Here is a 26,530-nt window from a genome sequence, read left to right as displayed (position 1 = left end):
CTAATACAAAACAATAAATTTCACCAAATCACTTACAAAAACACATAATCACTAAATAAGATTTTTATTATAGATCCCAAAATCATACAAAACAAACCAAAGAATTAAAAACAAAAAAACAATCATCATCATGTACAAAAAAGACAAATCTGAATGACACAAAAAAAATTCAAAATTACACCAAGCTAATTAAAAACAACTCATTTCATCAAATCACTTACCAAAACACATAATCAATAAATATAATTTATATTCTAAACCTCAAAACCATACATAACAAACCAAAGAATTAAAAAAAAATCAAAACACGAAATTGGTGAATAACAACAACAACCTATTTTTCACCATTAATTAAATGACTCATTATTGAAAAAATTCAATTTTATAAAATTGATTTTTAACTTCTTTTTTTTTCAACTGTAAAACAAAAAACCCATATCAAACATGGTATACTACAACAAAATCATAATGATTTTTCAATTAGAAATATCACATAAAAAACAAAAATTACATATTGAATTATCAATAAAACCTGATGTGTCCCAATGTCTTTTATGTTGAATTAGAATTGAATAATAGTTGGTATCCATGATTGAACAATCAACTAGAATGAGTAGAAAGAGAATTTTATTTTTGTTAAGAAACCTTTTATGGATAGGAGAGAATATAAATAACCAATTTGAGTAAATCATGGAAGGGTAAAAGATTTGAGGAAAAAAAGGAAAAAGTAGAAATCGTGGAGGACTATTAGACGTTTCTTTAATATTATATATTTTTTTTAATATTAAAACCTAACTTTGAAAAAAACTATTGTTATGTAGGCAAAAAAAAACTATTGCTATATAGTGGTAATTAAGTTAATTAATTTGTATATTTAATTTTTTTCCCTTACTCAATCTAGTAATTATGCTGACCTATTAGTTTGACACAATGTAATTACAAGTATACAATTTGGTTGTACAAGTGTAATCATAAGGTTATATTAAAATTAAAAATAAAAATTAATTATATTAGACAAATAAAGCCTTTATAAATTAAAAAAAGGCGTAGAAATTGGAGTTTCCTCGTTGGTAAGCAAAGTAGCAAAAGCAACACTCACCCACTCTCTGGGGCTACACTTTTATGGTTTTTCCTTGAGTGGTCTCTTCATGAGCTACAAATCACCTCATAATTTGTGGTACCCCCACACTCCCAACCCTCTCTTTTCTATATTAATAACTATGAGTTTGGCAGCTTTCTATTTTGTATTTTTAGTAACTGGACCACTTTTTCACTCACCAACTATAGCTATCCTTACCTTCCATACTTGGTTTGCTTCCATTAAGGAGGCACGTATTTAACTTGTCCACTACTTTCTTCCTCACACCTCTTTCTTTTTCAAGACTCTTGAATGAATTTTCTGCAAAATTTGGTAGTTTATTTGTGAATGTTGTTGACGGATTTGTGGAGTGTATTGGAGTATATGGATCGGAGTTGAAAAATAAAAATAAAAATGGAGTCTTGGAGCTATGTCTCTGGGGTTAAGGGTTTTGTGTCTGAGGAATCTGTTTCTGTTGATGATGGAATCACCCCATGCAGCTGGAGTCAACAAGGAGTGAAAAATCAACAAGTGGGTTCTCAAATTAGAGATGCTTTTGGTGGGGAAGATGAGTCTAGTTCCAATCACTCAAGTTCTACATATTCTAAAGATTCATTACTTATTGATTTGAAGCTTGGTAGAGGCAGATTTCTGGATGCGAAGAATTTCAATTTGTCTTCAACTAAGAGAAATAGAGCTGGAGGTTTGACCTCATTTTGCCAAGTTCAAGGTTGTGGGAAGGATCTTACTTCCTGCAAGGACTACCACAAGAGGCATAAAGTATGTGAGATTCACTCAAAGACTGCTAAGGTCATTGTAAATGGCATTCAACAGAGGTTTTGTCAGCAATGTAGCAGGTTAATCTCTTCTCTTCTAAGTCTTCTAGTGCTAGCGGCCTTTGTCAAAATATTTATGTTCTGTGGCTATTTTCTCTTTTATCAAAAAGATGTTTTCTCACAGCTAATGGATATAATTCTTGGTTCTGAACTTGTAGGTTCCATTTGCTAGCTGAATTTGATGATGGAAAACGCAGCTGCCGCAAGCGACTTGCTGGTCATAATGAGAGGAGAAGGAAGCCTCACACTGGTCTGCACTCTGGCAGAGCAGGAAAGCACTTTCAACCATTTTCTGGTAAAAAAAAAAAAACATCCTATCTTCCTCTCTCTAGGAAGATGCTTGACTATAAAGATTCTACAGGTTTACCTTATTCCATTCAATGTCTCAGATGACGTATCCTGTCATAATATCGTGATCAATGGCTTTACTTACCAGCAATTGCTTCCTAGAAATACATGCTTCTTGTAAGGGAAAAATGTTGAGCTATCTCGATAAGGCATGTTCTTGAAATCATAATTATATGCGTAATAGTTTGTTGTCTTTTATGTTTTAAAATAGGTAAAAATTTGAACAAGGGATGAGTAATTATCTATAGGGCTAAGGTGCTTCTATGGATTCCTCTGCATCACTTGTTTAATGTCTAAAGGGAATTGTCATTGAGGTTTCGAGCTAAAGGAGAATGGGAACTAGTAGTGCAAAGCTGCAAAGAGACCAGGATGCGTCCCTTGATATCTGTACTATTATGTATCATTTGTATTTTAGTTTATTTGTTTCCCACCTCTTACCGTTAGTAATACTTTGGTACTCTTGTGTTTCAAAGGAAAATTTGGTCACACCAGGCTTCTGTGTTTACTTCTGTGACACATTTTGGGGAAAAGTATATGCTGTTTTGGTAACACTCTTTAGGTTCTTCTGCAGGTACAAGGTTTCAAGGTAGTTCCTTTGCAACATCATCCTTCATTTGCCAGGATATACTTGGCAGCAGTCTTCTTCATCAACCAAAACATGATATGCATGACTGGTATAAGAATGTAAAGGTTGAACATTGTTCTGATTACAGTCCTCAACTCACCATGCCTTTTACAAATAAACACTCACAACCTAGACCCCTTTTCACTTCATACCATACTGACAAACACTGTCCAGCTCTCCATGATGAAGGAATAACAACTATAACAAGAAGCAAAAATAATGAAAGTAGCAACTCATATCTGAATGACATTGGAGGCTCAGATTTTGTTTCCCGCTCTCTGTTCCACAGCACCTCAATAGGGAGCGAAGTCTTGAATGTTATGGACTCGGCCTCTCCTTTTCAAGGGATATCAAACTCTGGCTGTGCTCTCTCTCTTCTGTCATCTCAATCACAGGACTCATCAAATTATTCATCTGTAGTTCCTCCTAGTGCTCACCACCTTATTACACCTCGCAGTAACACCCATTACAACATGACACAGACATCTGAATGTTTCCCAGGAGCTAGCCCAAAGGGTTCAACAAGTACAGTGTCCTATATTTATAATTTATCTGAAGTAATTTCTGCAGAGGGTCACCTGGAACAGATGCTAAGAAACAATTGTGGAAGTCTTCAAGGATCAGATTACGTGAACACCAGGAATCTACTTTCTTGTGAAGATGGTACCACTATTGATTTGCTTCAGTTGTCGTCGCAGCTTCATCAAGTGGAGCATCAAAGACATTCCATGAAATGAAGCAGCATGGCCACACTTTTTCCAGCCTCTGAATACTTGAGCAGGTAACTAAATAACGTTGGTACCATAATGAAACTTCTATTATGTTTCCGAGTGAAGTATAAGATTTCCCTTTTGCTGGGTGATAATGTGGAATAGCAGTAACTGAATAAATATCAGGTAAACCACTCAATGGAAGATAGGCCATCCTTGCAGTGCCGTTTCTAATGAGGATGGGTTTAATAGGAGCAAGTTTCTGACTCCTATGCTGAGCAAACAAGGCTGATCAGACTTGCTGCTGATTTACTAAAACTATTTTTGTCGTCTGTTGAGTTTCTTAATGTATGTTTGTAGGCATATCAATGAGAAGAAATGCAACATCAAACGTTTCAGAAAATTCTCTCTGGTTCGGGGGGTCAGGAGTTTACTCTTGTGTGTGAGGAATATGATAGATTTACCACCTGTGGTCAGTAGCTGCATTATATGGACATGCCACAAACCTCTGTTTAACACCTTGTAGGTCTGGATGAAAAGGAATTGTTTAGGCTCAGGGGTGAAGTTTCAGGGCTAATTTTTTCTTGTGAACGTTTATTTCCTGCTTTTAGTGTTGGACATCCCATATAACGGCATGTTCTTTGCGGAAAGAAGACTTGGTCATAGAGTTTAATTACTATGCAGCTAGGGTCTAATTTTTTGTGCAAATTTTCTTGATCTACTTGTTCCTTTCTCTCTCTTTTCCACTTATTTTGCTCAATAATTTATGCTTCCAGGTGGAAAAACAGATTGTTCTAACAACAAATTACATGGGTAATTCAGAATCTCCAGGATATGATGTGATTTTATAGCAATAAATCTTCTTTGCATGAACAACATACCCAATGTGATATCACAAGTGGGGTCTGGGGAGGGTGGGCGTATTCAGACCTTATCCCTTACCTTTGTAGTGTAGGTTGTTATAAATCTGTGTCTGCTAATTTCCACTTGTTCCTTGGGTATTTCATATTCAGCAACTTCGCTCCTTGCAAATTAAATTATATGTCTAAGATCTTCCTGAAAATCTGTCATCTATGTGAAGACCTAGGTTAGCTTGTTATAAAGATTTCTGCCTAATCATGTATTTAGTTCATCACTCGTCCTCCATTTGCTACTGTGCTTTCGGCAGATTGTAACAGATTTGTCTGACAAAAGTTGATATTTGCAGATACAAATGTACGTACAGACTAAAGTTCATATTGAAGTCTCTGCTGATATGCATAGTAACTCAGGCAACAAGCAGTATGCATTTCCAGCTAAGAGATATTGAATTTGTAGGAAGCAAGCTTAAGAACCTTGATGCCTATCGATTTTTTTTTTCTTCATGTGTTGCTGACAACAAGTACTCTCGTTCAATAATGAGTAAATGTATTTCTTTTGTGAGATGAATAGCAAATATAATGATTTGTTGTTAGTCAGGTTTATATATGTATGAGACCGTTCACCCCGTCTACCTTATTTTGTCATGGACTAGTTGATCACAATATTTCATGAACAGGCGAGTAATTAAATGTGTTTATTCATTTCAAACAAGCATATGGATGTGTTGTTGGGCCAAAGTAGCCTCAAGATACTCTTACATGGTGTGATATTGTCTGTTTTGGGTTAAACTTGAACAGTTTTCTCAAAAGAATCTTGCACCTTACATGTAGGTTTTTTTAATTTTTCGATGTGGGAATTAGTTCACACACCCGACAATCTCCTCCTTGAACTAAGTTTTACAAATCATCTTCGTTTATAGGCTAATTTGGAGATCAATTGTGCACCCACAACATCTTCAAAGTATTTAAGGACAACAAAGTTCGCTGCTACTTTGTGGTGTAAGCGTTTTTCAATCTATGTGAAGAGGTATTGTACGAACGTAATAGACGACGGGGAAAGATCATACAACCAAATTCCTACGTCATCATTCTATCATCTTTACTCGTCTCATTGAACCATTGATTTTGATACTAGTTGTTTGGCCAAAATAGCCAATGATATGTAATGACCCCTAAGGTTGTTATGGACAAACCGTGGAAGAAATTCGGTAAGAAAATGTTTGGAGTGATGATTTAAAAATTTTGGGTTGGGCTAGTCTCAGATGAAATCTGAGCTAGATGAGGTCTAGGGAAATCCGAGAATAGATTGGGTAAAATGTCCAAGATTTGGTCAGGTTTTCTAATAGATAAGACATTAAGGAAATCGTAAGGATTTTTGGAATCAAATTCGAGTGAGTAGAACCCTGATATAAAACTTGCCGTGAATGGGTTAGTTTAGAACGGTAGGTTCTAAGGGAGTGTGTTGCGAAATGGGAACTTTTGCAGAGAATTCCGAATTTATATCCCATGTAATCTGCTACAGCGGCTTTCACTCTGCTATATCGAGGATAGTCTCAAGTTTATGCAGAAATTTCCCCTAAACCTAGGATGAATTTCAACCAATTTCCACCAATTTTGTCGATAAGTATAAGTTACTTACTCCCCTATCTAGGTATTGTGGTTTTTAGGCCTTAGAATTCTTGTTGGCTGACCTTAGGGGGGGTTTGACTTGAATTAATGGTGGAAAGACCCTGGTTTGGGTAGGATGATCATGGAAATAGCCTAGGGTTAGGATTTTATTATAATTTGGTATTTTTAGGCCATTATTCATTGATTATGTATTTAGTTGTTATTTTAGACTAAGAAAAAGCTAGAAGTCAAAACACGGGGAATGTTTAGGTACAATAGAACTTCCAAGGCTTGATTCGAGGTAGGTGATGGTTGTTTGTTTTCCCGTTTATGTTATATGTGCTTGTTAACTGCTTCACTAGTATTACATGCATGATATATGATTAGGGAAAAGGAAAGAGTATGATTTGAAATTAAATGTTGTCCATCGCATGCAATGAATGTGCTTATTTGGGTGTACAATTGTGGTTGATACTCATTGTAGTTGTGATTGTGATGTGTGTTTGATGGTTGACTCGGGTGTCACGCCTGGTACATGATATCCCCGTAGGTTGGCTCAGATACCATGCCAGGTATATAGTAATAGTTGGCTCAGGTACCACGTTGGTACACTAACAGTTTGTGTGTGGGTATCGTGAGAAAAACCAGGTTGCCTTGTTGTGTAGTGGTTGTTCATGTTTGTTATGCATATCAACTCAGGGTGAGAACTGGGATTCCAGGCTATGTTATGATTGTGATTTAATTATATGTTATCTGTTTCATTAAGTTGTGTGCATGTTCATATTTTGCATAAGTGGAACTAGCCGATGATCCTGCCAGTACAATGTGGTTGTGTACTGATACCGCATTTGTTATTTCTTTGTTAAGTACATGGCATATTCAGATGGTTGCTTCGATACCTCAACTGTGAGACGCGTGATATTTGAATACAAGGGTAAGTTGCTTCTTCCAGGCTACCATGGATTCCTCTTTATCTTCTTAGTCCATCTCTTCAAACTTACAATTTTTGACTTATGTTTCTTGGTTTTTGGGGTTACATCCTTTTATTCTAAACAATTAGATCTTGTAGACGACTTTCAGTTTCTAGGGGGTTTTCTTCCGCAAATATATGATAAAAATGACTTAAGATTTTATGCAAACTTGGTTTCGAAATTATAAAACTTGTCTTTCATTTTAAAATTGGTTATTTTGATTACTTATAGAGGATTTATTAGTAGTTAGTTGGTTCTCCCATTAGGGGTTAGTGTGGATGCCACTCATGGAGGATCAGGATCGTGACAAATTTGGTATCAGAGTACTAAGTTTGTTGATCTCGTCATATCAAAACAGGTCTAGTAGAGTCTTGCGGAATGGTACAGAGACGTCTGTACTTTTCTTCAGGAGACTACAGGACTTTATGAAATTTCTCTTTTGTCTTCCTTCTTCGTGCTATAACTTAATTTCAGAGCCCTAGGTTCGTTGATCGTACCAAAACATTTCTAATTGAGTTTTGCGAAACGATACGTAGACATCTGTACTTTTCTTCAAGAGGCTACATAAATTTATGAAATTTCTCTTCTTTTTTCCCTTTTTCGTACTATAACTTGATTGCAATTGGTATCTGGCGATCCAAATTGATATCTAACCTTCTTCACTCTTCTGTCCTAGATTATTGATACTAGGTGTAACAACGTCAGAGTACCAGTTCTAGTGGCGGAACCGACAAGCAAAGGCAGAGGTAGAAGTATGAACAAGGGTAGAGGGAGGACGCCCGCCAAGGGTGGAGCTTGAGAAGCGGTTGGGCTAAGGACAACGACCCCTCCCCTACCCCAGAATCGTATTGAGGAAGAAATTTAGGTTCAAATTGAGGAGGATGCTGAGTCGGAGGTGGAAGCACATGTTGAGGGGTACAAGTCTTCCTCCTATGTCTTCTGAGGTGGTTCAACAAGTGCTAGATTTTCTAAGTGGGTTGGTCGATACTGGAGACACTTTTGTTGAACCAATTACTCAAGTCTTAGGTACTCATCCTATTGCTACTACAGCCCCATGAATAGATGAGGCTTCAGGTACAAAGACCTTCTTATGTTCGGTGTTAGGTCCCATTATGACTCGAATTGAGCATGGGACATTAACTAAATTTCACAAATCGAGGCCTCCATATTCCATGGTATAGAGAGTGAGGATGCTTTTGAGTTCATTCTGAATTGTTATGAGAGATTGTGAAAATTGGGTATTGTACATCAACATGGGGTAGAGTTTGTTACCTTCCGGTTGCAGATTGTAAGAAGGATGAGTTTATGGCTCTCGAAAAGGCAGCATGCTAGTAGTAGCATATGAGGTTAAGTTTCATGCCTTGTCTCGTTTCACTAATCAGCTTGTGAGCACCGAGGAGGAAAGGATTTGTTTTTTTGTTAAGGTCCTAAGTTCTGAGATGGAAATGTTGTTAGTGCACATGACTTCGACAAGAAAGAGCTTCAATGATGTGACTAACTATGTAAAGAAACTTGAAGGAGTTAGGAAGATGGGTGGGCTAAAACATTGGCTAAGAGGTCCAAGAATGTGGGAAACTACAGTGGTTCCTATTCTTAGGGTTTTGGTCAGCAAGTGTATTTAGCTCGCCTTATTCAATCCACTTTACCGACTTCTATGGGTGGTTGTTCAAGGGTCACACAATAGTCTTCGGCCTAGGGTGGTCAAAGAGCTTCCTACTTTTTATCCAACAGGTTTTCACTTGACTGAGGATGCTTCAAATGTGGTGAGATGTGTTACTTCAAAAGTGAATGTCCTCATCTTCTAGCAGGTAAGAAAGTACAGCAACAGACTAGAGATGTAGTTCCATCAGGTAGAGGTGGTAATGGCAGAGGACGCCCACGAAGTGGGTGAGGTAAAACTCAAGGATGTCGTCGGGGCAGAGGAAATGGTAATGCTGGGAGAGGAGTGACGTAGCCAGGTCGAGGGTTTGCTCGGAATGATGATAGAGCCCAGTGTTACGCCTTCCCAGACACGACTGAGGCTAAGGCATCAGATGTATTGATAATAGGTAATATTCTTGTTTGTGACAATATGGATTCTATCTTATTTGATCTAGGTCCCACTATTAATATGTGCCTGTTAAATTTGCATTGGGACTTCATTTGACTTGTGATATTCTTGATGCCAATGTTCATGTTTCTTCCCCGGTTTGAGAGTCTATAGTAGTAACCCATGTGTGCCGTTTTTCCTCTGTGATGCTTATGAGTCTTCAAACGTAGGTAGATTTTGTCATTCTGGATATGCTGGACTTTGATGCTATCTTGGGTATGACTTAGTTGTCTCCTTATCATGTTGTTTTGAACTATAATTCTAAGACAATAACTCTAAAGATGATGGGTGGGGATAAATTAGAGTGGGGAGGTGTGTACAGACCCAAGCCAATAAAAATTATATCCTAAGTGGGGACGGGTTGTTTAGCCTACTTAGTTCATCTCTGGGATGTTAGTGGAGAGCCCCCTTCTATTGAGTTAATTCTTATAGTTTCACAATTTCTAGAGGTGTTCCCTACGGATATGTCAAGTATGCTTCCGTAAAGGGATGTTGATTTTTACATAGATTTAGAGCTGAGAACTTGTCCAATTTTTATCCCTCCTTATTGAATGAGGCCGACAGAGTTGAGAGAACTCAAGACTCAGTTTCAAGTGCTTCTAGATAAGTGGTTTGTTCTTCCTAGTTCATCGCCTTGGGGTGCGCCAGTGTTGGTTGAGAAAAAAATGATGGTAGTATGAGGATGTGCATAGACTACTAATAGTTAAAAAGGATTACTATTCAAACTAAGTACTCATTATCTCACATAGATGATCTTTTATACCACTTTCAAGGTGCTTCAGTGTTCTCAAAAATCGATTTGAGGTCAAGGTACCATCAACTAAAGATCAGACTTGAGAACATACCAAAGACAACCTTTAGGACTCGATATGGACATAATACCATGTTTTCAAAGTGTGAATTTGGGCTGACTTCGGTGACCTTCTTAGGACATATGGTTTTGAAAAAAGGGGTGATGGTAGATCCCCAAAAGATCGAAGTAGTTAAGAATTGGGTTCGGCTTTGTTATGTGACTGAGGTTAGGAACTTTGTGGGTCTTGCTACTTGATACCGCAGATTTGTCAAGAACCTTGCTTCCATTCCTACACATCTGTCTAGATTGACTCAAAAAGAGGTGCCTTTTTTGTGGTCTGACCAGTGTAAGAAGTTCTTTGATTACACTCAAATTACTAAAACAATTCGAAGAGTAAGCCTTAGTTAGCAATAAAATTACCCAAAAAGAGAGTTGGGGTCGAATTCCACAAGGGGTGATATAATGCAATGAATTCAATTTGGAAATTAAAAATGCAAACCGATTCATTGTAGTATTTAGAACAAGTGGGTTGATGATTCCACCAAATTTACTAAAAGGATTTTTGGTATCAGTTATCACAATTAAACTAAAAACAAGGATTAAAACAAATAAGACACGATCTAGGGGTGCGGGGATTGGTATTGATGTCAAATAGGAGTACAAGTGTTTTCTCAATAATGCTATATGAACATGGATAAGTTGGGTAATCTTCAATGACACAAATCCTCTTTTGATCTCAAAGCATCATATCATAGAATCTTCTTTCGGTCCCATCTATGTGAATCATAAATAAACCTATTATCTTACTAAATTTTATCTTTTGAGTAGATTTGGAAACTAGGATTGAACTGCAATTTCTCTTTCGATCAAACTATAGAAATCAAACCTAAATTGCATGCATCAAGTTATTTACCCACTTCAATTAATCTCTTTCGGGCATCAATCGTAGATCTAGACTAGGATTAAGTTTGCAACCTTAACCCATAAATTAACCCATGCAAAAAAACTCAAATCCATGGATGTACAACAATAAAATAGAGAAAGACACAAGACCCACTAAATTAAATCAACACCCAATCCCATAATCACACCCCTAGATTTGGGATTTTAGCCGAGCATCATAAAAAGGAAAAAAATTATACCAATGATGTTCTCAGATATTAATGTGTTGATGATAAGCAATAATCTTCAACACCCACTTCAATTTCAACCCTCACTTGTCAATTACAAGAGTGTTTGAAAATCCCAAAACTAAGTAAAGAGTCTATTTCTCAATATCCAAAATGAAGTAAAAAGTGTAGTAGACTAACAATGAATTATGGAAAGATTTCCTCTTTATTTTCTTTTCTCTCTCTTTTGGGATATTTATATTTTCCCCAAAAAATAGTTTGAAATTCCCTGTGCAACGCACGACGAAGTTAGTCGACCTCGCTCTTCTTATTCGGCAGAGCATCTTTTGCTCTTCATCTCACCCTTATTTTGCTTTAGGCTTCATGTGTTTGAACCTTAGTTGTAGAACTCAATTGATTCAATCTTTTACATTCGGTGGATCACCGATTCTTCACCTTGTTTTCCCATTTAGTCTTCATTTTAAGTCAGGAGTCTGTAACCTTCAGCGATGGAACTTTTAGCTCGCCCAATGACTTCACCAAATCGTCGTTCTTACTTTGGTTCGCAGACCTGTCATGAATATTATCAAATGTGCACACTATTACTTTGGGTGAGGTATGGCCTGTTAGGTGATCCGCCCTTTTGGTTAGGCAATTGCCAGCTGGGAGTTTACTTTCCTTTCAACTTTTTTGGGTTCTTTTTCATTAATTCATCCTTGCCTTGTCTTTTAGAGTTCATAGCTTCAAAATATCAAAATATCATTAGATAAGGACATAAATAGTCATTGAGGACACTATTTATTGAAATAAAAAGGCTTCAAATGAGTGGAAATCTACCACTCATCAACACCCCCAACTTAAGATTTTCCTTGTCCTCAAGTAAATCAAGAACACAATTAGTTCAACAAGGGTGTATACACCGTTCTCATATGTACTTCCATCACAAGAATACTACAAAGTATATGCAATATCTAAATTATGCTCAAGAAGCTTCATATGATGACTACCTGGTATCAATACAAGCTCAAGCTCACCCATCCTCTATAATAATGCAACACCATGGTACAACAAAAGTATTTAAGTGTCTTCACATCAAAAACGATTCAATGCTCTCAAAAAGCACATCAACAAAGAAGTTAGGAACCAATACAACACTCACTCTCCTAAAGAGAAATACATGTAAGCTTCATCCTATAGGTTTTCCCATATTTTTAAATCATCACACAACCTAGTTTAAGCAAGATCTCAAGGGTCTTTAGGCTTGTAATGGGGCTGAGGGTAAAGGCATGGTAAATTTGGGTCAGTAATTTCACCTTTTCAAAGCATTGTTGTACTCATCTTCACCTCTTCTCAAGTTCTTTACATTCTTTTCATTCTTTTCATTTAGAGACTCAAACCTCTATTTTTTTCACTCAATTTATTGGAAATCCCTTTTATTTAATCACAACCTTCCTTTTCATGTTTTTTCTCACTTCTTTTTTTATAAGGAGGAGAGGTTGAGTCTCACTTTTCTCATTTCTTTTCACTTGGTTTTCTTTTCTCCTTTCTTTCCACACTCCCAACTTAGGCTTTTGACCTAAGTTGGCTATTCAAACAAGTCAATGCTTAGAAAAGAATTTATGGGTGAGAAGTTAGGAACATATTTGGCTTAAGAGGTTTCAACAAGGTTGACGACAAATGGTTTAGGCTCAAATGGTGCCAAGATAGTTGCACACCCTCACAAGGTAGTCACTAAAGGTATGAAGTTTTTTGTTTTTGGGTTCCCTCTCAAAAGTTTTGCCGAAGATCATTTCTTGCATTTACCAAGGCTAGACAATTAAACTAACGAGGCAAATTCGTCAAAAAACATACTTTCAAGTAGGGCCACACCACACATGACACTTCAAACACAATCATTTAACACAAATCTACAGAATTAAGAAGCTAGTGTGCGATGTTCATTGCAAGGCTCACATCAATACACATCTAGTCAACACAAGAATAAAAATGATCATTCAAAAGTAAAGCAACATTGATTTCCTCTTGCAATGCCAACACAAGACACACCTCTCATCATGAGCACTATCCAAGATAGCGATATTGAACAAAATTGATCCGCGAATATCAACAATGACTTCACAAGCAATAACAATCATCACAACTCCAAAACTCATGGGGCAATGTATATAGAGATTAAGTGAAATTGAAACCAACCAAATATCATAGAGAAAACCAAAATATCTCAAAATACAATTGAAATAATAAAATACAATCAAAATGGGGGAATATAGGCACATTGCCCTCACTCTACCAAAATAATTTAGTAGTGTCCTCAATGCTATCAAAATATAAGTACGGAAGGATAATGAGTAAAAGGTCCCCCTGACAGGCTATGTTTGTGAAGAAATCTGATCCTAAGGCTCATAGGAAATGGCATCATCTCAGGCATCAGTACCCGTCATCTGACACAGAAGACAACATAGTAGCATAACCTGAGGCATAAGTGCTTGGCACATAGGGAGGAGGAATAGTAGAGTCTAAAGAATAGACCCCACTAGTGCCAACCATGGAAGTCTCCAGACAAGAGCTCTCCAAAGTTGTGTGCACTATTAACTCTTTGATATCATGTAGATCTACTAGGGCCTCAGCACTAACCTTCTCATCATCTCTCCAAAACTCATCCTCATTTGTCTCCTCAGCTGTATCATCCTTAACCTCATCATCAAGTGTTGGCTGCTCAGCTACCCCAATAAGTCAATCATCTCTTGGATTAGTAAGAAGCACTGCCTCGGCATCTTGGGCAAGGGAAGATCACACCACAACATCAAAATATCTATGGACTTCTATTGGTCTTTATCCACCCAAAGAGAATCTATGTCGCTCTTCAACTCAGTCAAGTCGATAGAACTACCCTCATACTTCTCTCTCTCTCCTCAACACTAGTTGTAAAGTTGTCCAACCTCTCCCCATACGAAGCTAGAGTGGCCTTGTGGCTCACAACCTCAGCCCTAACAGGGCACATAGTAGCCTCAATCGCCCTAGCAATAATCTTGGGCATCTCTCTCTCATATGATAAATCAAGTTCTGAGTCAATGGAGGCTGAGATGCAGGGGGAGGTGTAGTCAACGTTGATGGTGCAGAAGAAATAGAAGGCACAGACAAGGGCAGAGTGATACCTGAGGGCTCCACCAAAGGAGCGGGATGAGTAGTGTCGCACTTTAGAGTAGTGGGATACACTGCCAGTGTGGTGTTAGGTGGTTGCAGCTTACTTATGGATGCATCATCCCTCAGATAGTCAGCCTCTATCCTCCTAATGTCACTAGATGAGGCTGGGGTCACCCGAACGTCAGATCTCTCTTGGAGTGTCACTCCAGCTGCCTCACAGAGTTGTGTGATCAAAATAGAAAAGTAAAGAAAGTGTGGTCATGTTGTGCTTGCATGAGAATCTCCTCCTATATGATGCCACCAACATGGACATCTTCCTAGTCAATAATATTGCCAACCAATACGACTTTTTGATGCCGGAGGATAGAATCATTCAGGAATGTTACTTAAAACCCGAACCAAAACAGAGCGGCGATGTTGATGTCCATTTTTCAATCCTTGCCCCATTAGCCATCTATTGGGGTGTAATATCAGAGATTAAGGGAGCTAACCATCACTTTAATGCATCCAAGTTGTGCTTCATCCTCAACTTGTACATTTTTCCCTTGTTGCCTTTTGTGCCCAAAATATCATTAATGGCACTCGCATGACATTGCACCTTTTTCCCTCAGACTTTGACTTCCTTAAAGGGTTTTCACACAACACCCTTTATCTTTTTAGGCAACGCCTTTGCATAGGTGTCATAGAACTCTTGAACCTACGACGGGACATATGGGAGTCGAGCTCGAGTGAAACGCTTAAACCCATGAACTTGATTGTGTCCCATATGGCTAGGTAGTCACTTATGACTCCATCTATCGATAAAAGCCTTTCCTCAAGAATAGTCCACTCCCCCGCTACTTTGAGCCTATTGAAAGCTCTTAGATCTATGATCGGGATCACTCTAGAGGCATGTGAATCTGGGTTTTGCAGCTACTTAGATGGGATATATTTCATCTTGTTTTCCACCACTTTCTTAGGTGCTTCACTCTCACGCGTAGAGGCATGCAGAGTGGCCTACTTTCTGCTCAGGAGGCTCATGTATTACTACCCCTATTCCTTTTTTAGAGAAGGAAACTCGTTCTCACAATCAAAGGACACCACTCTTTTTCCTTTAGAATTTCCCATTTATTGCAAGGCACAACATTTCAAAACAAAGATCGAGTGAAGGTTAATTGAACAGAAGTATACAAAAATCACAGTTCAAAAAATGTTCTGAGGCTCGCTGAATGAAAAGGCGATTTGGTTAACAAGTTAGGCGAGCTCAGGTGAGCTCGCCAAAGTTGAAAAAACAAAATGAAATTTCACTCACACATGATAGGCAGTGTTAACTCCAACTGGGTGATCCGCTGGTTGGTTTCGATGTTCTAAGACAAGCCTACCGAATGTGATAGTGCAAAACAAATTAGGACCAGTCATAAGGGAGATGTCAACTCCAACTTGGTGATTTGCTGATTCAGTTTCGGTGAGCTAAGATAAGCTCCATAAATGTGACAAGACCCAAGTCACAAATTCAAACTAAAAAGGCGATTAGGCCTTACTCGGCAATTCACCTAATCAGCTTGGCGAGCTAAGACAAGCCCATTGAATAGGTAATTTCAGCCTAATGCTTATTATTCTAAAATCAAACACAAAAATGCAACACTAGAAATTTTACATGTTACCCAGATACTAATCTGACCCAAGGTACTTAGAATTCCCCAAATTTTCAAAAGTATTGCCAAATCAAAGATTTGCCTTCAAGAAAGACGTCACCCTATCTATCATTGGGGTAGTACAAGTTTAAAGGACAACACTGGGCTAATCAGACTTCACCCAAGCCAAATTCAATACAAACCCATTCAATATAATAATATAATTTCAACTTTTACCTTCATAATAAATTTTAGCAGGTTCAGGCACAAAATCATTTATCCTAGTTCATAGGCATCATTCAATCAACAGAAATTAAGCTACCCATATGATTCTAACAACACAAAATCAATAATAACACTTAACCCAGTCAACATGCATCAATATAAAACAACAGCAACAAAAATAATCTCGAGAACCAACCTTTGACAAGCACAAATAACGACAATGAGGGAGAAAGGGTTTGGGGTTGAGAATCATAGTTACTTACTCACTCCAAGCAAGCCAATCAGCGCACATTGAATACACACTAGTATTTAGGTAAATGATTAAGAGTTTAGGAAGTGAAAATGCACAAAAAGATCAAAAGGCATCTTTTAAAATTTGAAAAGACTTTTGGCCTTTTTATGTTAGGCACATTCGATGGTGTGACACTAACGTTGAAAAACTTGTTCGACAAATTGACGAAGGATCTTAAGCTCACCGATGATGCCCAAACAAATACCACATGTGAAATTCAACTAGACGGACCCGATATAGTTCACCTAGTGTTATTCAATGAATCCCCAAATAGGTCTTTACACGCCGATGTTGACAACATCATTTTACAAAATAATTGGCTCAGAAGGTGAACATGAAAATATCCGCTAAACCATTTTGGTGCATCACCGACCGGGTACTTGCATCTCCCAATACATTATTTTCATGTTTTTGACTTTATCTCAACCTGCACTCGCAACACATGTTATTAAAAGCAATAAAATAAGCTTGGGTTGCCTCCTAAGAAGTGTCTTATTTAACGTCGTGGCACAACACCGTTCTTACTAATCAACAGTTATATTTGGGGTTGGGGATGGTTTTACTAGGCAACGCTCCATTTTGCCTTGGATTTAGATTGGCAGAGATCTGACACATTTAAGTCTCCAACTGCTTGATTGACACGGAATGAAAAGTAATTGTTTGAGTCAAAGTGGAGAAGTCATTTTTCAAATCCTTCAATACTTTTTCGAACCCTTCAACCTTGTTGAAGATCCTTGTTAGCATACCATCAGTTTTGTTTCCCTCCTATCCAGCTTGTTCTTTTGGCTTGGGACGATCATGAGGTGGGATATATCTATCTTTTTTAGCTTCACGATATCTCCAATTACAACTTCGATCTCTCCAATCTTTCAAACCATTATCTCTTTCCTTAACCAACCTTGGTTCCCACCCGATCAAGGATAATTTGGATGAGAACCCCCCCCCCCCCATTTGGTTCCCCATATTCATTGTACAATGCCTCAAATTTGGCATTCTCTAGGAACTACCCACTGCTTGTTCCAACTATGTTTACCATTTTGGATCCACCACCCATGCCATGTTTGGATAACAAATCGAGTTGAGTCACTATCTTGTTCATGTTTTCATCACGCTCATGGTTCTTTTCCATTTGTTCATTACTCATACATCATTGTAGAGGAGATATTTGATCCTCTCTAGTATGCCATGCTCGGTTAATCTTAGTCATATAATCAAGCAACATTGTTGCTACACCAAACTGTTGTCGCATTAGCCCACCTTGGATAAGTTGATCAACTATCCCTTTTTTTACCAAGTCAAGGTTACAATAAAAGTATTGCAACAAAAAAGTTTCTTGAGGAACACTTTGTTTAGTTCCTTTCATGAGTGATAGAATCATTTGGTAGCTCGGCCATCCATTTAGGTGCTTCCCACATTAAAGAGAAAGGGAACAACCTCAACTGAATAGATTCTTGTGAGATGTTCTTAGAGACGAAAGTCCCATAAATATCCATAAAACTTTGGAGATGTTCATGGGTCTTTTCGAGCAAGACGTCCAGACATTCCTCTCGTCTGTAGAAATTGTTACTTAGTTTCGATTACATGGAATATACCGCTCCTAGTAGTAGTAGGTACCTGAATTGCTCATTTTCTTTCAACGACATTCATATGCATGTCGTTCATATCTCTAATGTTATCATTCTGCCCATAGTTACTAGTAGGGGTGTCAAAAATTAGCCCAAACTTAATAACTCGCCCAACCCGCCCATACTTTTATGGGTTGGGTTCAGCATAATTTAGATTTGGGTCAGTTTTCAACTCAATCCAATAAACCTGTTTTAAATTAATTTTGAGTTGAGCCCAATACATTCTCCACTTCAACCCGCTTCTTTAAACCTATGTTCTACAGCTAACCCGCTGCTCTCACTTCTTCACAGAAAGATCACAACAAATTTCATGGAGTTCTTCTTTGATTTTGGTTCCAACCATCTATCTCACTTGGTGTAGTGAAAGTCGAAGACGATTTTTTTAGGTTCGAACCATCTTTCTCTCACTAACAAGATTCAAGCTTTCTCTCACTTTTTCTTTTGGGTTTCAACTACTTCCCATATTCAAGCTTCAATGAGTTTAAATTGATTTTTCTGTGACTTCTATGCTAATTAGAAGTTTTTATACTGTTGTATTCTTGTTAATTTCAATTGGGTTTTCGTTATTTTTTAATGGGTATAAAGTTTAGTACTAGGTTGATAAGGTAGAAGGTAGTACCTAGAAGAATTTGTGTTTTTTTGGTAAACAAGACATTGTTGCAGTAAACTGGACATTGTTATATTGATTTTGTGTTTAATTTTTGTAGGCTTTTAACACTTGTTATGGATCATAATATTGAAACATCTATTGGAGAGGTTCAAGGGAGTGCAACAAGTTCATCAAAACGAAGAAAACAAAGGTGTGAAGCATGGGATTTTTATGAGAAGTTGCCACGGGATATGAATGAACATAACAGATTAAGAGCAAAATGTAAAACATGTGGACTTGTGTTGCTGGCTGACTCGACTTCGGGAACTTCAAATTTAAATCAACATCACTCGATACACCAACAAAAGGCAAACATTCAAGGTACGCCATTAGATCATGAACAATATCGTGAAAAGATAGCTAGGGCTATAGTTAGACATAATTATCCTTTTAACTTTGTGGAGCATGTGAGGAATTAGGGATATTCATTTCTTCTTGAATCCTAATGTTAAAACTCTTTCAAGAAATACCGCAAGAACTGATATGTGTAAGCTGTACGAGAATCATAAAGAAATAATAAAGGATGAACTTGCAAGTATTTTTAGTAGAATATGTTTGACAACTGACTTATGGACTTCAATCACCTATGATGGTTATATGTACGTAACGGCTCATTATGTTGATACAAATTAGATTTTGCAAAAGAGAATTTTGATATTTCGTCACGTGCCTCCTCCTCATAGTGGTCCCGTTCTAGGTCCAAAATTGATCAATATGCTTACAGAATGGGGAATTGAGAAGAAAATATTTTCGATAACCTTAGATAATGCACGTTATAATGAAGGCATTGTAGAGAGGTTGATCGAACATTTTAATTTGATGGATTCTCTACTTTGTGATGGAAAGTTTGTGCATATTCGATGTGCAAATCACATATTAAATTTGATTGTTAAGGCAGGTTTGAAGACAATTGAAACTTTGATATGTAACATTAGAGAAAGCATCAAATATGTTAAAGGTTCAGAGGCAAGAAAAATAAAATTTGTAGAGTGTATTAAGAACCTCGGCTTGAAATTGAATGGGAAGGTACATCAAGATGTATTGACGAGATGGAATTCCACATTTTTTATGCTTAATAGTTCTATTCCCTATTGTCATGCATTTTCTGATTTTAAGGTACTTGATGCTGACTTTAGATGTTGTCCTTCAGAAGAGGACTAGGTTAAAGCTAAAAGGATTTCTAAGTTTTTGAAGCCTTTCTATGAAGTCACTACTTTGTTTTCAAGAAATTACTATCCTACTGCCAATATATGTTTTCATAAAATTTGGAAAATTCATATGATGATAATTGAAGAGAAGCAAAGTGAGGATCCTAATATCAAGGAAATGGCAATTGAAATGGAAACTATGTTTAAAAAATATTGGCAGGAAGACTATAGCCCGATTGTTTCAATGGCAATAGTCCTTGACCCTCGATACAAGTTAAAACTTGTAAACTTTTGCTTCACCAAACTTGATCCACTCACTCGTATTCAAAAGGTCAAAGTTGTTGAGGATAATATGCATGCATTATTCAAAGAGTACTTGAAAATTTCAATTATTGATGTTGATATGGTGGAAAGTAGTAGTGGTAGAGGTGATGTTGAAATGATGGATGATATGGAGGAGTATGATATTTTTGAAAGCCAATGAGAACTTGGTTCAGAAAAGACAGAACTAGATTTCTACTTGGAAGAGCCCGTGTTGGTTGGCAAAGGAAATGAAGATTTGGATGTACTTAAATTTTGGAGAGATAATAGAATTAAATATCCAGAGCTTTCATTGATGGCACGTGATTTGCTAAGCATTCCTATCACCACTGTTGCATCTGAGTCTGCATTTAACATTGGGGGTCGTGTTATTGGTAGATATCAAAGTTCAATATTACCCGAGAATGCAAAAGCAAAGTTGGGTTCGCGAGATTGGATTTATGGTCATCATGGTAAAATCTTGTCAATTGTTTAATGAAACACTTTCTGTATCTTGATAATTTGTCTCTAACATATATATTTGTAGCTTCTATTGACTCTGAAAAGGAAGATGGCATTGCAATAGACGTGGATAAAATTGCGACTAAAATATTTAACTAGTTTGGTGATATGTGCATCCTTCAGGTATATGCTAACTTATTCCTTCTTGTGATTGCTCCTCTAGCTATGTCTATGAGAAATTTATCATTTTTGTGTTGGATGGCTGGCTGCTTGTGTATGTATGTGGCTATTTTGTGTATATAACCAGTGTATGTTGCTTTAAGCCACCAAAAGTATTCAGACACCCCTGATTTCGTAATAGTCTTTCTTTGATTGCTGCAGATTTACTTCAAGTCTTTCTTTTTATTTGTGCACAAAGTAAGGACTTTTGAATTTCTGGTTTTTTAAAATCAGCTATTTGAGTCATTAGTTAAGAGTGGCAGAACTAAGTACTTCTATAAATTCAATAACATATTTGAGCCTTTTCCCTTTATAATTCAATTATTCCGTTTCTCAAAACAGACTCGACATGTTTTGGACTGTTTGTAATTCTTGTCATGTTTAGTATGAGTATCATAGCAAATGGGTGAACAAAAGACTGTCCTGTTAGAACTGTCATGGCCTCATGGCCCCAAAACCAGTACCTATCCATATAGAAAACGGCCATTGTGTACTTGAGAATGGAAATGGAAGCCATGGTTGTAGCGTTACATATGTCTCATCAACGTCTATTTGTTCTGTGAGTAATGATTCTGGACATGTTTCTAGCAGTTGTAAGCTAATGTTTTATCTATGTCTCTATTCTGGCATATATGACTTGCAGTACTATGTTATGAATCAAGATGTAGGAAACTGAAACGATTCTATGACATATTGCTTGTGTACAAGAAGAGCTTAAGCGCGTCTGAAATTCTCGAGTTTGATATCAAGCATAGAGAATATCACATAATCTAGAAAACATAGTACTAAGAATGAAAAACAAAATGAAGAGATGATAAACTATAGACACTTCAACGATGTACTTCAAGTTGACTTGTGTTTTTCAAATGGATCTTGGTATGTCTGTGGATGATTTTCTATATGTATGGATGTGTTTTAGTTTCTAGCTCTGAGGCCTTGCAAAGACAATTGCAACAGCTTTTCCATCAACATGAATCTGGTCTTGATCAAGCTTTTATTGATGCATTACCTGTCTTTGTGTACAAAGAAGTTGTTGATGGTCCTACTAAAGAGCCCTTTGATTGTGTTGTTTGTTTGTGTGAATTTTCTGAAAAGGACAAGTTTAGATTACTCCCAACTTGCAGCCATGCTTTCCATATCAACTGCATAGATACGTGGCTCTTAACAAATTCAACATGCCCCTTATGTAGAGGAACCCTTTTTTATCCCGAATTCTTAACAGGTTTTGATTTTGATTTTGATAGCCTCATAGAAGAAGATGGATGTGCTGGTAATAGAGATCATGTGTTGTCTGCTGCATAGAAAACAATTGACATTGAGGAAGTTGCAGTTGATAAAGCAACCTTTCTTGTTAGACTTGGTAAAGAATTGCAGAAATTGATACACTGAAAAGGAGCGTGCTGGATCAAAGGATTGTTGTTGGTATACCATTTAGTTAGTTCAGTCGTGTTCTTCACTGTGTCCAGCCTTGCCATGGTGAAAAGAATATGTTTCACTGATCCAATTGCAGAACTTGATACATTTTATTTGGAAGCTTTGTTATTGTCACATATACAAACAAATGTAGTATTGTTCTGTGGTTTTAAAGTTCATATAATACCACTTGTTTGCTATTTAATATATTGTTATTGTTTCTACTTAATATCATGTTGTATTGCTACATATATCGTGTTATTATTGCTACTTAATATTGTGTTGTATTGCTTTTTAATGTCGTGTTGTATTATTTTTTAATATCGTGTTGTATTTCTACTTGCTACTTAATATTTTGTTGTATTATTCTAAGGTATTGCTTAGATTAAGCGGGTCATGACCCAACCCGGGTGTTAGCCCATTTGAACCCAACCCATTTGAGCCCAAAGTAAATTTGGGCGGGTTATAACCCAACCCACTTTTTCATGCAGCCCATTTTAACCTCTTTAATTTCAGCCCAACCCGCCTATATGACACCCCTAGTGACTAGCATCGTTACTTCCTTCTTCGCTCATTGTTCCACCAGTGATTAGGGCACAACAACATCACCAAACAACAATCTACTACAAACAAACAAGTCCACAAACTAACTTCACAAACTGAATTCTTAGCCATCATTCCTTGGTAGTGATGCCATTTTTTATAACACTCAAATTACTCTCAAACAATTAGAAGAGTAAGTGTTCGTTAGTAATAAAATTACTCAATAAGAGAGTTGTGGTCGAATCCCACAAGGAGTGATATAATGCAATGACATCAATTAGGAAATTAAGAATGCCAACCAATTTACTGTAGTTATTAGAACAAGTGGGTGGATGACTCCACCAAAAATTTACTAAAAGGGTTTTAGGTATCAGTTATCATAATTAAACTATAAACAAAGAGCCAAACAAGTAAGAGATGATCTAGGGGTGGGGGATTGGTATTAATGTCAAATAGGGGTACAAGTGTTTGTTGAATAATGATAGACCAATATGGATAAGCTGGGTAATCTTCAGTGACACAAATCTTCTTATGATCTCAAAGCATCAAATCAAAGAATCTCCTTCCGGTCTCATCTATGTGAATCAAATCAACCCATTAACTTACGAAAATCTCTCTTTGAAGAAGATTCAACAACTAGAATTGAACCACGATTTCTTTTTCGAGCAAACTATAGAAATCAAATCTAAATTGCATGTATCAAGTTATTTACCCACTTCAATTGATCTCTTTCGAGCATCAATCAAAGATATAAATTAGAATTAAGTTTGCAATCTTAACTCATAAATTAACTCCATGCTATATAACTCAAATTCATGGATGAACAACAATAAAATAGAGCAAGACACAAGACCACTAAATTAAATCAACACCCAACCCCATAGCCACACCTCTAGATTTGGGGTTTTAGCCAAGAATCATAAAAAGGAAAGAAATTATACCTATGATATTTTCAGCCATTAATGTATTGATGATAAGCAATAATCTTCAACACCCACTTCAATTGCAACCCTTAATTGTCAATTACAAGAGTATTTGAAAACCCCAAAACTAAGTAAGGAGTCTATTTCTCAATATCCAAAAAAAAAGTAAAAAGAGCAGTAGACTAACAATGAATTATGGAAAGATTTCATTTTTTTTTCTCTTTTGGACTATGTATAATTTTCACAAAAATTAGTCCAAAATTCTATGTGTGACACACTCGGTGATGTTAGTCGGGATCGCTCTTCTGATTCGATGGATTGTTGTTTGTTCTTCAACTTGCCCTTCATTTGCTTTAGGTTTCATTTGTTTGAACCTCACTTCGAGAACTCAATTGAGTCAACCTTTTCCATTCGGCAGATCGCCAATTTATCACCTTGTTTACCCATTCATCCTTCATTTTAACTTAAGAGTTTGTTACCTTCAGCGATGGAACTTCTAGCTCACTTAATGACTTCGGCAAATCAACATTTCTACTTTGGTTTGCCGATCAACCTTGAATATTTTCAAATGTTCACACTATCACCTTGGGCGAGGTCTATCCTATTGGGCGATCCACTCTTTTGGTTAGGCGATTGTCAGCTGGGAGTTTACAATCCTTTCAATATTTTTGGGATCTTTTTCATCATTCATCTTTGTCTTGTCCTTTAGCCTTCATAGCTACAAAAAATCAAAAATATCATCAAATAAGGACATAAATAAGTATTGAGGATACTATTTATTGAACTAAAAAGACCTCAGATGAGTGGAAATCTACCACTCATCAATCTTTCAATAGATCAAGATACTTTTGACTACGGCTCCTATCCTGTCATTTCCAGTGGAAGAAAAAGACTTTATTCTATTTTTTGATGCTTTTCACATTCAAGTTTGGATGCTCTGTTGATGCAAGACAAAGATATTATGGGGTATGATTAAAGTCAATTGAAGGTCCATGAGAGGAACTACCCAACCTAATTTAGATTTGGCAACAGTAGTGTTTGCACTTTAGATCTGCTTATACTATCTTTATGATGTTAAATGTCAGGTGTTCATAGATTATCATAGTTTAGAAAATGTGTTTACTCAGAAGGACTTAAATTAGAGGCAAGGGAGATTGATTGAGTTGTTAAAATATTATAATGTAACTATTCAGCATAATCTAGGCAAAGCCCATGTGGTGGTAGACGCATTGAGTCGGAAGATAGTTAGCATGAGAAGTTTGGCTTGCTTGGGGTGTTTAAGCAAACCTTAGAAAGATTTAGATTCTAGAATCTATGTTCATGCGGTTGTGGATTTCAGGAAATGGTAACCCTTATCAAGAGAGATTTAGATTCTAGAATGTAAGTTCATGCGGTTGTGGATTTTAAGAAATGGTGGAGTGTTGGCAATATTGAGTTCAAGCCCACATATATAGAGAAAATCAAGGCTAAACTATTTGAGGATGAGAATTTAAGCAGGCCTTAGGACAAGGTGGTGTCTAGGGAGACTCCAGATGCTACACTGGACGTAAGAGGAGTGATTGGCTTCAAAGAGAGGATTTGTGCTCCTCAGATTGAAGACTTGGTCCAAAAGGGTATTCGATTCAACCAAGTGTAACCAAAATGTATCTAGATTTGAGGCAACTTTATTTGTAGTCTGGGATGAAAAATGACATATTTAAATAAGTGTCTAAGTGTAAGAACTGACAGTAGGTAAAGTATGGCTTTAAAGGATGCTCATTCCTGAGTGGAAATGGAAAGGATAGTCATGGACTTTCTGCCGGTCTTCCAAAGATTTTGGAAAATTATGATTCTATCTTGGTTGATTGTTGACAGGTTGACTAAATCGGTCCATTTCATTCTAGTTAAAGTAGACTATAACTCTCAACAGTTGGGTAAGATTTATGTCAAAGAGATAGTAAAGTTGCACGGGGTGCCCCTTTCTATCATCTGAGAAGAGGCGCTCAATTTACTTCTAAATTCAGGGGTAAGTTACACGAAGCACTAAGCACTCAGCTCGTGTTTAGCATAACCTTCCATCCTAAAATAGATGATTAATCAAAGAAGATGATTCATGTATTGGAGGACATGTTGAGAGTGTGAGTGATTGACATCCACAAAGTCACATTCCAAGATTGTCACGCCCTGAGCTACCCCCGAGACGCAGACACGGGACCTAGGATCACAAGTGACCCCAAGCTAACCCTGCTGGCATAATCATGAGCATACTAAAGATAAACTGAGAAATAAAACTATTGTGGAAGCTAATAATAAGTAAATCTGAAATGATAGGGAATACCAATATACTAAAAACTGAATATCAAATCTGAGAGTTTAATACAAAATAATCATCAAACAAAAATACTAAGTTAGATCTAGCTATGTCTGAAAATAGCCTCTAACTGACTAGAAGTGTTGGGACATGCCCCAGCTAAGTCTAGAAAAACGGAAACCAAAAGACTGAAATAATGAAAAGATAGCATGACTGCTGTCCTCGAAGAATGAGGACTCATCACTAATGTTGCTAAACTGGAGATCGGGAACCGATCTAAGCGTATCTGGATGCTGAGAATCTGAACCTACATCACAAGAAGATGTAGAACAGAGTATGCATCAGTACTTGAAAGGTACTGAGCATGTAGGATAGAATAAAGTTGAAATAGCATATAACTTAACAAAGAAATAAAGTAATGATATAATCTGAACATGATATAGATACTGAATACTGAGCTAACTAAATGCAATGACCAATTTATAACATGCTAAAACTGAATACTAAATGTACTGATAAATGGTCAATCAATAGAATATGAATGAACTGTGGGAGCTACTAGTAACCGATAATAAAATCACTTGAGCTAAATGTGGAGTTTGATGTATACGACCCATCGAGAGGACCCAATACACCCGGCCAAAGGTATAGAGGCAT

At 37.0% G+C, this 26,530-nt stretch overlaps 1 protein-coding gene across 1 annotated transcript; it reads left to right on the top strand.

Annotated features, from left to right (window-relative positions):
- The first annotated feature begins 1,256 nt into the window (after nucleotides 1-1,256).
- Nucleotides 1,257-3,689, top strand: LOC125861877 (squamosa promoter-binding-like protein 6). Its single transcript, XM_049541784.1, has 3 exons — nucleotides 1,257-1,935; nucleotides 2,073-2,209; nucleotides 2,834-3,689. The coding sequence occupies exons 1-3, from the start codon at nucleotides 1,493-1,495 to the stop codon at nucleotides 3,622-3,624; spliced, it is 1,371 nt and encodes a 456-aa protein (XP_049397741.1). The 5' UTR covers nucleotides 1,257-1,492; the 3' UTR covers nucleotides 3,625-3,689.
- Nucleotides 3,690-26,530: the final 22,841 nt, after the last annotated feature.

Source organism: Solanum stenotomum, chromosome 4 (assembly GCF_019186545.1).
Source record: "Solanum stenotomum isolate F172 chromosome 4, ASM1918654v1, whole genome shotgun sequence".
Taxonomy (NCBI): domain Eukaryota; kingdom Viridiplantae; phylum Streptophyta; class Magnoliopsida; order Solanales; family Solanaceae; genus Solanum; species Solanum stenotomum.
The sequence above is the reverse complement of the archived record's forward strand: the minus strand, read 5'-3'. Positions and strand labels throughout refer to the sequence as shown.

Excerpts from the sequence above, each read along its gene's own strand:
- LOC125861877 (XM_049541784.1), top strand. The coding sequence starts at position 1,493 with ATGGAGTCTTGGAGCTATGTCTCTGGGGTTAAGGGTTTTGTGTCTGAG. Across the intron at positions 1,936-2,072 it reads TTTTGTCAGCAATGTAGCAG|GTTCCATTTGCTAGCTGAAT; the intron begins GTTAATCTCTTC and ends CTGAACTTGTAG. Across the intron at positions 2,210-2,833 it reads GCACTTTCAACCATTTTCTG|GTACAAGGTTTCAAGGTAGT; the intron begins GTAAAAAAAAAA and ends GTTCTTCTGCAG.